Source organism: Capsicum annuum, chromosome 11, assembly GCF_002878395.1.
Source record: "Capsicum annuum cultivar UCD-10X-F1 chromosome 11, UCD10Xv1.1, whole genome shotgun sequence".
Lineage (NCBI taxonomy): Eukaryota > Viridiplantae > Streptophyta > Magnoliopsida > Solanales > Solanaceae > Capsicum > Capsicum annuum.
The window spans coordinates 231,492,539-231,509,624 of record NC_061121.1 but is presented as its reverse complement, the minus strand read 5'-3'; the positions used below and the strand labels follow the sequence as shown (position 1 = coordinate 231,509,624).

The window sequence follows — 17,086 nt, the reverse complement described above, 5'->3', positions numbered from 1 at the left end:
ACTTTTTACAGTAATCAAGAATGTCATTAATAAATGGAGGTGAACAGTTGCGATTTTTTGTCTAACTCATTCAAGTTCAATCCTCTATAAATAGGTTCCTCCTTACTCAATCTTTCGTTCTACTACACACTATTTATTCCTCACTCTTGTTACATCTTCAACTACTTTCTCTTCAAGGACTTAATAGTTTTTTTCTATCTCTGGTAAATTTTTTTATTGATTTTTGTGTAAATATACGTTGTATTACATTACATTCAAATTCTTTCTTTTCTTTACTTTTGTGTTTACGTGTGTGTTTTGTCAACTTATGCGTTTTTTAGATATGGCTGATCCTGTGTGAGATGTCGTTATTTTACGAGACTCCATGAGGGAACTACATAAGGAGGTTCATGACCTGCATTGGGAGTTGGCCGCCATCAGAGTAAGGATGCTGCAGGAGATCCGCAGTCTCCAGAAGGCTCTGCTGCTGCCCTTTGAAGATTGGCTGGTTGGCCATACAAATAATAATGATGTTAATAATGATGATAATAATAATTAAGCTTTTTTTTCTGTTATCTATGTATTTTTTTGTTTGTTTTATAAAAAATTATGTTTGATTTACGACTTTTTATTTCTTATTTAATTTTTGTGTTGTCTATTTCTATTTCTTAACGAATGACATGTCTACAATTAAGGAATAATTTGACTCCAGTATTAATAGCAAGAACATATGAGTTATCTATTAGTTTTTGGGTGTGACAGGAGCTGTATCTAAATTTTGTTGTTTGAAACATATTAGTAATCTGATGAAACAGATTATTTATCTGTTGAAACAGATTACTAATCTGGTGCAACAGAATACCCATCTATTCGATTCATATTACGGGCACCTAAAATCCTCAAACATGAATCCATCCAACATGAGTCTACTGTTACAACAAAATATTTATCTTTGCCGCAGATAATGGATCTGTTTAAATAGATTGCTCTTGTATTGCATTCATATTCGCGTGCAAGCTATTGTTGAAAAAACAACACACTAGCAATTACCCAAATTCAACTAAATAGCATAATTTGACTTACCAAAGTCTCCTCTCAAGTAAATTCCAAAGTTGAAAGTGATTTACGAAATAAAATTTGACATAAGGATTTGGTCAAAGAGCAGCAGTTGGGGTAACAACAACAACAACAACAACAATGGTCAAAAAGAAGAATATGAAGATGATAATGAAGTATAAGATGATGATAATGAATCAGAAAATGATGAATAAAGCAACAACAACAATGAACAATAAATATCATGAAGAGAGAGAAAATAACAACGGATGAGGAGAGAGAAAAGACATTTTTTTCCCTTCGTTCCCCGTTATATATTAACTAACATTTGGATCAAAGTGTAAATTTAAAAGCTTATGGGTTATTTTAAAATTTTCAAAACTTTCTTAAACCATAATTAAGTAATTGTCACCTCTACTCAATTATTAAGACTTGTGTCACCTACACCTCATTTTAAAACTCTTTTGTCACCTGTGGCCCAACCCCCCAACTTGCCTACTGGAAGTCTGAAACTAACCTTTTTCCTAACTGAACCAATATTCTGATATTAGTACCCCCCCCCCCAATCAGAACTAGGAAATCTATCTTGAAGAATAACAAGGTACTCCGTAAGCTGATTACACTGTCCATTTGACAACACTTACCCTCCCGAAACCCCACTTTGTGGGAATATACTGGGTATGTTGTTGTTGTTTATTGTCCCAAACTATCAATAACTACAATGGGTCATCCATTCTGCCCAGAAGATGCAGTTACTTCAACCATCGAACTTGTCTTTCTAAATAAATGGACAAGGAGGTGAAATAACATAAGTAACTGATTGCCTCCATTCTCCATATTTCGCCCAAAAAAAGTCAAATTCGTCTTTCCAACTCGAAAACTTGTACAAACTGAGTGCATTTGTAACGATACCAAATTCTCAACTCGACAATCAATACACAGAGTGAACGGAACTAATAAACTTTGATTAATATGAAAAGGAGAAATTACAGTATGAAGAAAAGGATCAGTAATAGAAGGGGATGAGAGGACTAGAGAAAATTAGGGATGAGAAGCAAAGCTTTTGCCTAAGCAATTATCACAATTTTCATAAGTCTATTCTTCCTAGAATGTATTATTTATTAACCTATATCCCACACATAACCACTTAATGTGGTATTGGGCTGCTTCACCATGATTGGTTTCGGCCCATTCATAACAATACCCCCAACTCCAATAAGAACCTTGTCCTCAAGGTTTAAGTTGGCATGAGCATCCTCGGGTACCATTAGAGTGATAAGCAACAAGGATATAACTTGGTTGGCAGCCTGGATTTTTGTAGACGTGGTTGCATCATTCTTGTTTAGCTGCTGACTAACATGGCAAAGATATGTAATAATGTGAGATGTGTCCAAAAGAGCAGTGCAAGTAAGTATATCATCCAAACATGTAGAAGCACTACTGATAGCCATACACGGGACCTTTGTCATATTTTCTATTAGCAACACACACAGATGGCTAATGGAAGCTGCAATGCCCTTCTCTCTCCATGTGATTGCAATACAATTCTCGACAATAGAGAACACCTTGGACCAACAGGAATTTACACACCCTAGTTTCCCAGGATCCCATACTCTACTCATAGAGTTTGAACAAGCAATGACAAAAAACTTGTCAAAACATCCCAGTAACAATAGTTCCTCCACATTCTCTGCATAACCAGATTGCAAGATGTAGTAATTCACACACTAACACTGCCCGAAATCCCATGCTCTAGAGATATAATTAATATACGGGGTTAATAAAAACTTGCCATAGCATCCCTGCAATTGTAGTGCCTCTACGTCCACTGCATAACCTGTTAGAGCCATGAACTCAAAATGGATTCCTGGATCCCATACACAAAGGTTCGATGGCGTTACATGAATGGGTACCAAAAAAATTATGGCCCTAGGATCAACTGGAAAACAGGGAATCACGTAAACACAATCCCATAAGGCACCGGCAAAAGCATATGGGAATTTGATATCAACAAATTGCCTAGTCGTTGTTGACATTAGAAATAGATGGCTAGCAGAAGGAACTAGTAAACTAGATGTATCTCTTGGATGCAAATTCCCAAATACCCTGGCAACATGGAGTGGAGGTCCTTCTAATCCAGGATCAAACATAAAATGATGCAACATACTCGGAGTAGACACATTTTCAATAAAAAGTGAATCAAATGTCACCTCAGGATCCATGAAAATAGAAGCAACAGGCAGATCAACGTGGCTCTTAGTTTCCGGAGTCATACCCCCAACTGTAATAACAAAAAAATAGAGAATTCAGATCACGAGTCACAATGTCTTCCTCCTCGTTATTGCCATTCAAATCGGAGTTCCAGGTCTCCTTTTTCACTTGGAGGGCAGAATATTTAGTGTCTTCAGTTTTATGTTGCAATGATGCATCCTTCATTAAAACCACTGGTCGAGCTGCGATGATGGAAGAAATTCCATCCATCGATTTTCCAGTGCAAAAATTAGAGACCGGAATAGGCAGGTTACTGGAAGAGCGTGCTCAATCAGTTCCTTTGGTTGTGCACGGTTTAAAGAAGATGTCATTGCATCAGTGAGGACTCCAATGTCTAATTCCTCAGTATCATACACCTTGGCTGCTGTTGTCACAAAGTGTGCACCCTCATGGAAAATAGTGTTCAGATCATGAATGTCGGAGGTCACTATTGTGTGTGAAATTTCGTCGAACACTGCATCTTCGACAATAGATGAAGGTCCATATACCAAATCTATTTGAACTAATTCTACATTGCCAATTAGTGGTGTCTCCATGTCATTAGGAGTTTCAATCTCAGTATCATTTCCAGTAAACGATGCCAAAGAATCTATAATCGCACATTTCACTGCCAATTTATCGAACATGTGGTAGGCATTTTTATCGTCCAAAGTAGAAGCAAAATCAGATCTGAAGATTTTTGCAGTTGATTGTGTAGCACAGCCGTAGCGATTTTGAAAATGTATGATCAACTTCTCAATAAAGTGCTTCCAATCAATAAATTGACCGTTCCGATTCAGCCATTGAAACCATTTCAAAGCATCACCATCTAAATAAATCGACGCAATAGACAACTTATGAGTATCGGCTATCCCATTGAGTTCGAAATACCTTTCAGCTTTGAAAATCCATGCCTCTGGATTCACGCCATGGAAATGGTCTAACTCCACCCTTGATGGTTTGTGGCGAAGAGTGCGCGGAGCTAGTGCTGGACCACCAGACATATCTGGAACTAGATTCTGTGCGCCCGATGATATCACCTGGCCAGCCAACTCTTGCACCAGTATACGAATTTCTGAGAGATCACTTGAGATGGACTCTTGAACACCATGAATAGATTTCGCAACATACTTGAGCATTTGGTCCTCCATGAGAGACCTCTGAATGAAAGCACCAATGTAACGATACCAAATTCTCAACTCGACAATCAATACACAGAGTGAACAGAACTAATAAACTTTGATTAATAAGGAAAGGAGAAATTACAATATGAAGAAAAGGATCAGTAGTAGAAGGGGATGAGAGGACTAGAGAGAGTTAGGGATGAGAAGCAAAGCTTTTGCCTAAGCAATTATCACAATTTTCATAAGTCTATTCTTCCTAGAATGTATTATTTATTAACCTATATCCCACACATAACCACTTAATGTGGTATTAGGCTGCTTCACCATGATTGGTTTCGGCCTATTCATAACAGCATTCCTTCCCTTTGAGATCACCCTTGTTCTCAAGAGCGAAATATGAAGTAGGAATTTGATAATTGACGACTCCTAAATGTGCAGCAATGTGACAGTTCACAAGGTAGGCCATATGCTCATACATTCTCAGTTCCTTCACAGGGGCAGATTTTGCCCCAAGTTCCCGTATCACTCTCAAAGTTGAACCATAAATCGCACGAAGTCATGACCTTGGAAAGAATTATATCAGAACGAGCCTGCCATGAGAGCATTCCTTTTGAAGCAGCTCTTGAACAAACATCACAAATTCTATTGTTGATTGCGTTTGCACCAACTCCATTACGCTTCTCCTTTTCATTAGCTGAAATCATATTCGTGGAGGAGATTACTAGGAATGCATGAAGAGTTTGACTGCTCCAGCTTCTGTATCCTTCTTGTTTCTTGTTTTCACCGACTTGTCTTTGTTAGAGTTAACTTCTTCACTGTTTAAATAATTTGCAAACACTTTTTTTCTCTCTTTCTATGAAAAGAACATCAAGAACAAAGCCTCCAAAATTCCCTTTATCACTCTTATCTTCCATGGAAGGCGCATCCAGAGACCAATCTTCAAAAGCCTCTACATCACTGCCAAAAGACTCTAAGTAACCAGGATCTCATATCCTCTCCCAAAAATCTTGGAAAAACTAACCTTTAGCTAACTGATTAATAAACTTAACTAATTATGCGGACTAATTCTGATATCATACTCTTACAACTGTAGACTCAAACGACCAAGATTCCCCACACTCAGAAAAGAAAAAGAAGACTAACCTGATCAATTCCACCAAGTGTTGGGCAACCTTTACAGGAGATACAACTAACCCACAGAACGTCGCTTCCAGTATCTATCTGTACGTGGAATTCCTTAGGAGGGGAACCCAACCGAATTCTTGTATAATAGATCCTGAAAAAGAAAAAATCATATCTTCAGCTAACATTCAATGTGATGATACATAACTCGTAAATAAATCATAAAACTGCTATAAAAAATGATTTAACCTTTGCCACTAGATTAGTAAAGTAACAAAAGACCAAGAAAGACAATGTAAATAAGAATGATAAAGGCCATAAATCCAACTTAGTACATAGAAAGGGATAAGTGCAAATATTGATACAGACTATACTACTAATGAACCCAAGAAATAACCAGAGAAACAAACTTTACCAAGTACCATTGCCACCAGTCCAAGAAACTTCATTTTCTCCTTCATTTTCTTTAAAAGATAAACAAAAAGAGGGCTATACTGTTATGGATAAATAATAGTTTCTCTGCTCCAAATATGTCTCATTCACAAGTATTATGCAAACTCTGGAAAACATGTTTGCGTCCCAGTCTAGGGCCAGGATTATGCAACTACGTCTGCAGTTACAGACCACAAAGAAGGGTACGATATCCATGGTTGACTATATGAAGAAGATGAATACATTTGCACATAACCTAGCAGCCCAACCAGCTACCAATGTCGATCTGATTTTGTATATTCTACGAGGTTTAGGACCTGAGTACGACATCCAGGTTTGAACAGATCGCCTTGGCAGATCTCCACGGTTTGTTGATTAGCCATGAATACAGGTTTAAGTAAACAACTGTTGTCGACAGATTGGACAAGTAAACCTCACTGGTAAGGAACTTGTATTCTCAAAAAAGGGGACAATGCAGGCTTTAGGAAGAATCAACATTCTGGTGGTTTAAATGGTGGAAAAGGAGGCAGGGGTCGTGGCAGGAATACAAATACACGACAGTCCAACTCAATTTTTTCAAACTCAAATACGACTGAATGCCAAGTTTGCTCTAAATTTGGACACATTGCCCTCAATTGTTACCGCAAGTATGATTTCGCTTATAAAGGCCCTAACAAACAACATTTACCAGCTATGGTGGCGCATCCATCGAGTGTCATGGATCCTTTCTGGTACCCGGACTCTAGAGCCACAAATCACTTAACAAATGAATTGAGCAATTTGATGGTGCGTGACAAATACACCAGCAGTGAACAAATTCAAGAATACACATGGAGTTCACATATTCTTAGGGCCGAATCTCATATCCTGGAGCTCTAAAAGCAATGTATAGTTGTTCGGTCCAGCACTGAATCTGAATATAGGGGTCTCACAGCTGCGACTGCTGAATCAACTTGGGTACAGAACTTGCATCAGGAACTTCATGTTACACTGACTCATACTCCAATATTGTGGTGTATCTGTCACCCACATATTTGACTACAAATCTGATTTTCCATGCCCGCACAAACCACATTGAACTTGATTTTCAAGTTGTTCGCGAGAAAGTGGCTTCAAGGGACTTGGACGTGAGCTACATCAGCTCAGTTGATCAATTAGCTGACATTTTCACTAAAAGCTTATCGACGAGGAGGTTTACATTTCTTCAAGACAAGCTTGCTATAGCTGCAGTTTACTTTTTCTTCGAGACAAGCATGATATTGATGCAGTTTACATTTCTTCGAGACAAGCTTGCTATCGCTGCATCATAGCGGCGCGTGCAGGGACTGTTAGGGATACATCATACATGTTACCTTGTAACATATCCAGTAGCTGATAGGACTCCTAGTTCGATTAACTCTCTTTGATCTAATCCTAGTCTAGCATAGAGAACCCTCCTCTGTATCTTTGTGTATTTATACGAGTTAAACGTACTCCCAATTGTATTAATATACTATCAGATTTTGCTTCTGTTTCCAAAACCTTTCACACACTACTAATGAATCATCAGCAAAACAACTAGTTTATTAACTAAATTTCACGAACCAGATCGTCAACAACAGTTCTTTGAAGCAAAAATCATGATATATCATCAATAATGTGTAATCACCTAACAAAAAGTACATAAGCACATAAATAAAAACCAAAATTCCTTGCATCGCTATAGGATGTTCCCATTGAACAGAAAAATAATGGAAACACTACTCTCCGCCTCTGCAATCAACTAACTACATTCTCACCCAGATTAACCAAAACTATCTCCGAATGCACTTCAGATAGGCCAACACGAAAACCAAAATCCCTTCTATCACTACAGAATTGTCCACTGAACAGCAAAAATAACTACATTCTCATCAAGATTAACCACAACTGTCTCGACCAACATATTGCCCAAAATCCTTTTCTTTAGTACACATTGTTCATTCAACAGCAAAATAATGCTAACACTACTCTCCGCCTCGTCACTAACTACATTCAAAAGATTAATCACAACTAGATATTTTAGTTGATCTTCGCCAATTACTGTTATCGAAATCATCTCCTTCAGAAACTTTCCATCCCCGCTCCTCTACATTTTCTCGCCCACCTAGCCCATCCAACACTCACAAAAAAAAAAACAGTTTTTTCTGACAAACAATGCAACTAATTTCAACACATACCTACGTATTCCCACAAAGTAAGGTCTAAGGAGCTAGGTTAAAGTATACGTAGTCCATATCAATACGTCAAATGAAGTAGAGAGGTTGTTTCCAGCAGACCCTCGGCTCAGAACAATCCAACAACTACTTTACTAGCTAAATTTCATGAAACACATGATCAACAACAATTCTTGAACCTAAAATAGAGAAGAAGAAAAAAAGAATACGTAAAAATTACCTGGAAATAGATGATCCTTGTAGTGGGAAATCAATAACTCCAGATTGTTGCTGCAGCATTCTTCCATGTCTTATTCGATCACGTGCTCTCAGTTCCCTCATTTCTACTTCATCGGTGTTAAACCTCCTCTCTAACGGCAGAAACACCCCTTCCGATGTTGCCGTAGATATTAGCGACAGAAACACAAGAAGAAGCAGAGCCATTTTGAGAACAAAGAGAAGAAGAACAGAGGGAAAAAAAAATGCTCTGTTTTTGCTATTTTGAGAGGGAAAAACAAATAAGAGAAGCGAAGAGTTTTAAGTATTTATCGTAAATAATTTTATTACTATTTTAAGTGTAAACAACTTTTTTTTTTTTTGTTTTGGTCGAGTAAACAACTTTTGTCAAAATTCCCTAACAGGCTGTTATTTAAAGATATTACGAAAAAGAATACTTTACGTGACATTATTTTTTGTTGGGTATAGTCATGTAATTATACTTTTGATATTTTTTTACTATTTTTTAAATAAAAGACTGTTCTAATCATTTAAAAAAAAAAAAACTATTACTCTAAGAGACTTAGAAATTAATTAAAGAACTTATTTGATCTATGTAAGAAATACTCCCTCCGTCGCAAATTGAGATGACACATTGATTAAAAAAATAATTAATAACATGACTAGTTTATCATAGTGTTCCTATTAAATGATTTTTAAATTTTAATTTATAAAAAAAATAATTAATGCAAAGGGTAAAACATGAAAAAAAAATTGTATTAATAAAAAAAAATAAGTAAAATGAGAAATCAGATTAGAAAATTCAGCACAGGTAATTTGGGACGGAGGGAGTAAGTTAATTATTGATTTTGCTACACATGTTAAGAAAAAAAAAACAAAGACATAAATTTATCATGTTTTTTCATTTTTATCCTTTTCAAATTTCAAAATATTAATAATTTACATCACTCTCAATGCACATTTAATGGAGGGTAAATTTGGAAAAAATTTCCAACATCTACCTGTGAACCATTCACTTATTTTGAACACTAAAAAATACTCCAACAATTCACTTATTATGAAACGGATGGAGTAATCAATAGTAAGCTTATATTTGGAATATCTCATCTTATCCCATTTTATACCACCTCCCACGTAATATATATGAGTTCAAAAATTATAATCACAAAAACATAATACCAAAATAATTTAACCTCATGGAACACCTTTTTTCAACAAATGTGTAAAAGAAATATGATGCTAGGTTGTAAAATGAAAAAATGGCTATATATAGATTGGCTTGCCCAAATAAACAAAATATTGATTGGACCTAATACATAACTTAATGGAAATTTTTATCTTTTTATCTCATTGTACACAAAAAGTGAAAATTCCATAAGTTTTCATACATTAGTTTGATGGTGCATGTTGTATGGTGTATTCCATAAGTTTTCATACATTATTAATTTGGTAATCAGTATTTGAACATAGATATCATATACTATACTTATAAACATATTTGATAATCGGTAAATTAAACTTCAATTCGATACGGTATTTGGTAATACCATATTAAAGTTGGAGATGTGCAAATGTACGTTTAAACTTCAAAAAGTATATTTAATAGAAATTTTATTTAGTATTCTTTTTATTGCTTTTTACGAATATATTACCAATGTCCAAGAGATTCTTTGGGACGACTAATACTATTGTTTATTGGGTTGGTTATATATATATATATGGTAAATACCAAACTGTATTAATATCATTTATCAAACCCAATCCTGAATATGGAAATGTTGAAATTTTACTCCCAAATATTATATCAAATACCGAATTACTGAATATCAATTACTAAATTTTTCAGTTCAATTCGATAATTCGATTTTCGATATTTTATGGTCAGCCCTACTCAGTAGTCATTCATTAAGTTAAAATTATTATAATTATTAACTCAACTTTTAAATTTTACATTTAATAACTTACTTTTTCAGAACTTTTTTCTTTGTTCTTAGTTGTGGCCTTAAACGAAACAACAACGTGAATAAAAAATGCAAAAAATAACAAATGATAGTAACATATATATATAAATTAAATATCATTTCCTACTTGTATACAGATAATAAAAATAAGACAAAATAATATTTATCTGTTTTAAAATTATCAGTAAAGCATGGTAAATCAATATCATCCAATATGTACAAATATTAATAGAAATATATAGGATGAGAAAAAGAAAAAAAGATGATAAACTTTATTATTTGGCTAATGCCTTGTTGTAAGTTGCATAGAAACAAGTAATGAAAACTACTTACATATTTTTCAAGGAAACAATTAAAGCACTTTTATTGTTCCTTTCTATTTTTGGCCTATGAAATTTAATTTTTTAATTTATACTTTTGATTATTTCAGCAGGTCGATCTTGACCACAAAAGCAATAGTGTTATTTCGCAATGGAATTTATATTAGGGGGCGCACAATGACTTTTACAATCTGTATCTGTTTTGCAACAATAAACGATAAAATCATTGAATACTTCTGCAGTTGGCAAAACACATATCATGATAAAAATTAATATTTAATATTGTAATAATACATACTGAAAAATCAAAGCAAGTAAATACTTACAAATTCCTATCACCGTGAAGATAAGAAGAAATTACTTTGAAATTCATATCTTAATATTTAGTGTTGGTGTTTGGTGATATGATATTCTTTCTCTTTTGTGTTCTATTTATAACAGGTTTAGCAAACAATCTTATCAAGAATAATAATAATAGTAGTACTTATTGTAATTATAAAAAGTAATCTAATAAATGTAATTTAAAATCAATATATTTAGTAGTGAATTAAATGAAACTTACTATGTTAACAAAGACATTGAATTATAATACCTTATAAGAAGAATTCATATGAAGCAAAAATTAAATATGATCATCCAAATCATTTTTATAGCAAATTAGGTGATATGTTGGATTAAATTGCTGCTTATACCCACAATAATGACCCCCGTATCTTGTATGAATTTAAGTTTGATGCACAGTTAGTGTACTTTTTTTTCTTTTACACCATCAGGTAATTTTTACCTGCTATAGCAAGTCACCAGTTTTTACAGTTTTACGTGAGAAATGGACAGGATGTAACAAATGAAAGTAGCATTCTTGACTTTATCGACTCACTTCAAGAATAAAAGCTTGTATAGAAGGAACCTTCTCCTCTTATTTATTTTTGTTCTAAAACGTTTCAACGTTGTAATTCCCCGAGCACCCTATGTTGCTCAGACTCTTCGAACATGTCCACGAGTGCATGTCTACTCCGAAAGTAGTACATTATGGAGAACCCATAACACGGTGCGATTAGAAATTTAGAGTGTCCAGCAACATAGCTGGCAACATTTTAGCGCCATAAACAGATATTATTTCTATCTGTTCAATTTGAACTATCATATTTTTACCAAAGATCTTGATAGCCGACTATTTCTGCTTTAGGTGATGCACGCCAAAATTGTGATAGCGCAGTGTCAGAAAGCTTAACAAGCTGCATCTCAGGTGTTGTTCCTCCAAAGAGAATGTTCCAGCGTAACTTCCCTGAGGTGATTAAATGTCACATTTATGAACCGTTTTGAGTTCAAGGGATTCAATATAACCAATATCAACTTCATTTTCAACCTTCGAAAGATAATAAGAAAGTCGATCCTCAGACTATTGAGGATCGTCAAAGTATGACAGAAAATCACTAAGAGTCGTTTGGTAGAGTGTATAAGATCAATGCAAAATATAGTGTATTAGTAATGCTTATATTACTGTATTTCGAGATACTCTAAACATGGAAAGGCTTCTTATCAAACAAAGAACACATGAGAGGCTATATGATTCTACCGAAGATAGAAAAGGCAGGTCAAAACACTTGACACTGTTAACATCAATAAGAAGTCTCATCAATAAGCTAAAAGATAATAGAATTCAAGATAAATAACTCAAGAGAAGTTCCATATGTTAAAGTGGATAACAATGAAGAGCAGTCTTTGAGAGCTGTAAAACACTAAATTTTTGCAAAACCAAAACAATCTTCCTCCACAGAATGACTGTCTGGCACAGTGTTGAAATACTTTTGCCATGCCAGAAGAGGAACATTCGTTAGACATATAGAACTTATACTTCTTGTGAAAACAAAGGATGTCAGCTTAGGGACATTTGTTTCTATAATATCCGAAACTGAAACTTCTGAAATGTCCAGCGCAACTTCTCAAAGCAACGGACACTGAAACTTCTGAAATGTCCAGCGCAACTTCTCAAAGCAACGGACAATGAGATATTAAACTTCTAAGCTACTAAGTCCATGCTAATTAACCTATCAAAATAACAATGAGATATTAAACTTCTGAGCTACTAAGTCCATGCTGATTAACCTATCAAAATTGATGGAGGATGTATTAAGCAATATCAAAATTGATGGAGGATGTATTAAGCAATTCTTAAGATTTAGATGCCTCAACTGCGAACACGTGAAAACTGAATATGGCAACTTGTACAGTTTATAACCACTGGAAGCTGAAGAACAAGTTGTTGAACGTCATTTTAGACAAGAAATACATGAAGTTATCAATCTTAGGACAGCTTTGCAGAGAAGCAATGTGGAGGCAGAAGCGTGTCAATAAAATTAGTGGTTTAAAGTCAAAGACCTTACATATGTAAACATACATACAAAAATACTACTGTAATAATTTAAAGTTATTTTATTTGTTCTTGCATAGTAATTGTTTTGGTGTAATATTTTTAAAAGACATATAACTTTAACTTCAAAGATTAATATAATTATTAATAAAAGTAAGAACTAATTGTAGTTAATAAGATATTAGCCATTTGTTTTCAATGCATTAACTTAGATGTTGTTGTTAAAATTTTATTTATTGATATAAAGTTTGGGTTGTTTAGTTCAAAGTTCTAAAATATTTCTTTAAAAATGAGATAGTATTTTTTTTTTTAAGATAATTTTTTAAAATATATTTCATAATCTTCATTATTATTTCGAGTGAAGTTGAAATAATGTAGTTTACTATTAAAATTTTTAAGGCCTCAAAATGCTTTACTAGCCTTATCCTTGAGTCACCCCTGTGTGGAGAGTAAACTTAGTAATGCGTCCGGTCCTTCACGAAGAGTCAAAATCTGGTAGATAAACTTTGTAAATGTAACTTTAAGCTTTTCATTTTTTGCTTCCCATAGAGATCTATGAAGCGTCGACTCTGTAGAGTTTACACAAGTGATACCGCCATTTCTTCGATAAGATGAGGAAAATCTGGTAGATAAACTTTGTAAATGTAACTTTAAGCTTTTCATTTTTTGCTTCCCATAGAGATCTATGAAGCGTCGACTCTGTAGAGTTTACACAAGTGATACCGCCATTTCTTCGATAAGATGCTTGTCCTCACAGCATCTTTTCAAGGCAAATGTGTTGAAACCTTGAAGTTTTGATGAATGACAATATGAATGAAACTAGTTGATCTGAGTTAATTCAGTGCAACTGAAAACTTCAACTTACTGATCACGTGAGAAATTGAAGAAGTTGTAGTTGAGTAAAATACTTGAAGATAAGTTGATTTAAAGAGTTGAAGTTTGACTACAATACTAAGGAGACAAGAGTTGAAATTAAAAAAGGAGTCTCACTTGAAGTAGAACTCTATGTAATGAGAATTTTGATTAAAGGAGGAGTAAGATGCAACATTTAGAGTAATTCATGCACTTACAAAGCAGAAAAGCACAATCGACAGATTAAGCTATTCAATCACTAAAGAAATGCATTGAAGAACCAGGTCCTAAGTATAGAATTCAGCTAAGAGTTTTAGCTTTGATTTTTAGAGTTGTTCACTGTGTTTGAGCTATTGATGTAATATTAGTTTCAGCATGTTATAAACTGAATTAGGAGATAGTCTTCGAGTTAGGGAAAACTCAAAGACTTTGAGAATGCATACCTTGGGAGGTGTGTGTAGTTAGGAATTAGAGTTTATAATTCCTAGTTGTTGAGTTATAGGGATTAGAGTTTATAATTCTTATTTGTTGGTTACAAGAATTTTGTAATCAGTCGTTGTTAAGGCTCAGAGTTATTTAGTGAAGTTGGAGTTAAATCCTGTAGAGGTGCAGATCGTGGTTTTTTACACCTTTTGAGCCAGGTGTTTTCCACGTAAAAATCATTGTGTTCTTTACTTTCTGTTTTACTTCTTCCTTGTAACACGTCAGTGGAACACGTCAGGCAACCCGTTCCATCGATAAGTAACAGTTAGGCGAAAATAAGATAATCAGTAGGGCACGAACTCTAACAAAACACATCAGAATGACATCGATTACATTACCAGGAAGGCTTCTAACGAAGTTGAGATAGACTTCGGCAGCAGTGGCGGACCCATGATTTAAAGAGTGTGGGTGCTTACTACAGAAAAAAATAAAAAATCACCTCAACATGGCAGTACACCTAACTAACTTCTTGTTTAGTGAGTGCTTTTATATAATTTATACTTATTTTCATATATTTTTTATATAATTATACCTATTCCGCATCGAGTTTAATGGGTGTCGAAACTCCCAAAACGTATGTGTAGGTCCGCCCTGTTCGGCAGCGCTTTCTTCCCTTAGGAGGCATCACATAACACAAATCACCAACAATCTGTAGGGAAAAAAGCTTAATACAAGCTACAAAATAAGAATATCCAAACTATCAGCATAGCAACAACCCAAATGTGAAAACTTTACAAATTGTACAATGAGCTAAGAAAGTCAAAAATGATGTTACAGAACTCTTTATAACGTGACCTCGTTATAACGGCATTTCACTATAGCAACCTGATTTTCTCGAGAACCAATTTTTCATGTCATATTTTACTTCTTCGTAACGACATTATACCTATAGCAGTAATGACTTTTATTATAGCGTTACACTCTTAGTAAAATTATATTAATAACATAGTCAAATATTATGTAATAATATTTTGTAAGAAATACATTATGTACAAAATAAAATACTATCAAACTATTTATGATAATCATCATTAATGTCATGCGCACAGTAAATTTTAAATACAAATATATATTTAATGGTGCACATCAGCTACTTCAAAACTTCACGAGAAAAATGTTTAATTTTTTTAATTTATTAATGTATATATATATATACATATATATATAACAACACTCTCTATAGCAACTATGAAATTTTCGAACAAACGTTGTCACTACAGAGAGGTGTACCTGTACTATCATTTTCTTAATGTTGTGTATTGAATCAGTACAATATCAATGTAATATGAAAATTTTAATTTGCATTGAGATACCCATATCTAATCTAAGGGTGTACAGACTAAATCGTCAAGTCAAATCGAACTGACGAACCAAACCAAACTGAGAAAAAAAAATCGACTTATGGTTTGGTTTGATTGGTTTGGCGTTAGAAAAAAAAAAATCGACCATTCTTGGTTTGGTTTGGTTTGGTGTTAACCAAAAAAAAAATTCAAACCGAACCCGAATCAAACCGACATAATTATATATATTGGAAAAAATTTAGTCCTTTAAGTTGTAATATTTGTCCATTAATTGCTAATTAAATGATCGAAAATTCAATAAAAACATAAAACCTAAATTTTTCACTCTTCATCTCATTTTTTAGTTTCAAGAGAGTTTTCTGCTCCTCATTTTTTCATAATTATGGTTTTTTCATTAGCACATGAGTGAAAACATATTTGATCTAGTCTTCGAGCACAATATAATTGTAAAAATTAAAGATTATAAAAAAAAAGCCGAAAAAGACCAAAAAACCCGAAAAACCCGAAAAAACTGACTAAAACCTAAGCCAAAAAAATCAAATTTATGTTGGTTTGATTTGATTTATAGTTTTAATAAACCGACATGATTGGTTTGATTTTTTTTTTTAATAAAAATCGAACCAACCCGATCTATGTACACCCCTACATATCAAACGGGTACTATGACGGGCATTTATTTTTTGAAAAAATAACATAAATATATATATCTTAACTTATTATATTTACACAAATTTTCACTCTTATAAAGTAATTACAAAAATTCTAACTAATTATGTATCTTCCTTGGATGTATCGTGAAGCTAATTATATATCTCGAAGGATCCAAAATTGAAAAAAAATATATATCAGGAGCTAATTGTGTATCTTTACAAGGAAAAAAATGTACATTCATTGGATGTATTATGTATCTCGACAAATCTAAAATGGAAAAAAAATATATCGAAAACTAGTTATGTATCTTTACGTAGGAAAAAATATATCTTCGTTGAATATATCAGAAGCTAATATGTATCTCGACAGATTCAAAATGAGGATTTTCAATAATTATGTAAAATATTAAAAAAAAATTGTAATTAGGCTCCAAACTGTGGGAAGAATTTATGTTGTTTGCCCTTATTTTCTTTTTCTATTGTTATTCGGTCCTTTATTCCTTCTTAGTTGCTGAGTTAGTTACGGAAAGCTTTAATTAATTGGGCAAACAAGTTAAAGGAATTTAACTGAGTTAATAGATTTAATTGAAAAAATTAAATATGCCACACAGAAATATTAAGGTGGAACACTGGAATCTCATGCAATAGGGGTAAATATGATTTTTCTGAGGGTATAAATAAAAAATATGACCTAAAAGTTGGATGAAAAAAATTACATATGTTAGAAAAAAATTTCTACATAAATCTCGAGAGTTTGAAACTTAATTATAGAAA

The 17,086-nt window shown here is 33.6% G+C and overlaps 1 protein-coding gene across 1 annotated transcript in view; it reads right to left on the bottom strand.

Annotated features, from left to right (window-relative positions):
- Positions 1–8,637, bottom strand: part of LOC107847912 (aspartic proteinase 36) — a 47,458-nt gene extending 38,821 nt beyond the window's left edge. The window contains exons 1-2 of the mRNA XM_016692512.2: positions 8,379–8,637; positions 5,553–5,685 (exon numbers count right to left, since the gene is read on the bottom strand). Of these exons, the coding sequence (XP_016547998.2) occupies positions 5,553–5,685; positions 8,379–8,581 (336 nt within the window). The 5' untranslated portion in view covers positions 8,582–8,637. The remainder of the gene's footprint in view (positions 1–5,552; positions 5,686–8,378) is intronic.
- Between the last annotated feature and the right edge of the window lie 8,449 nt (positions 8,638–17,086).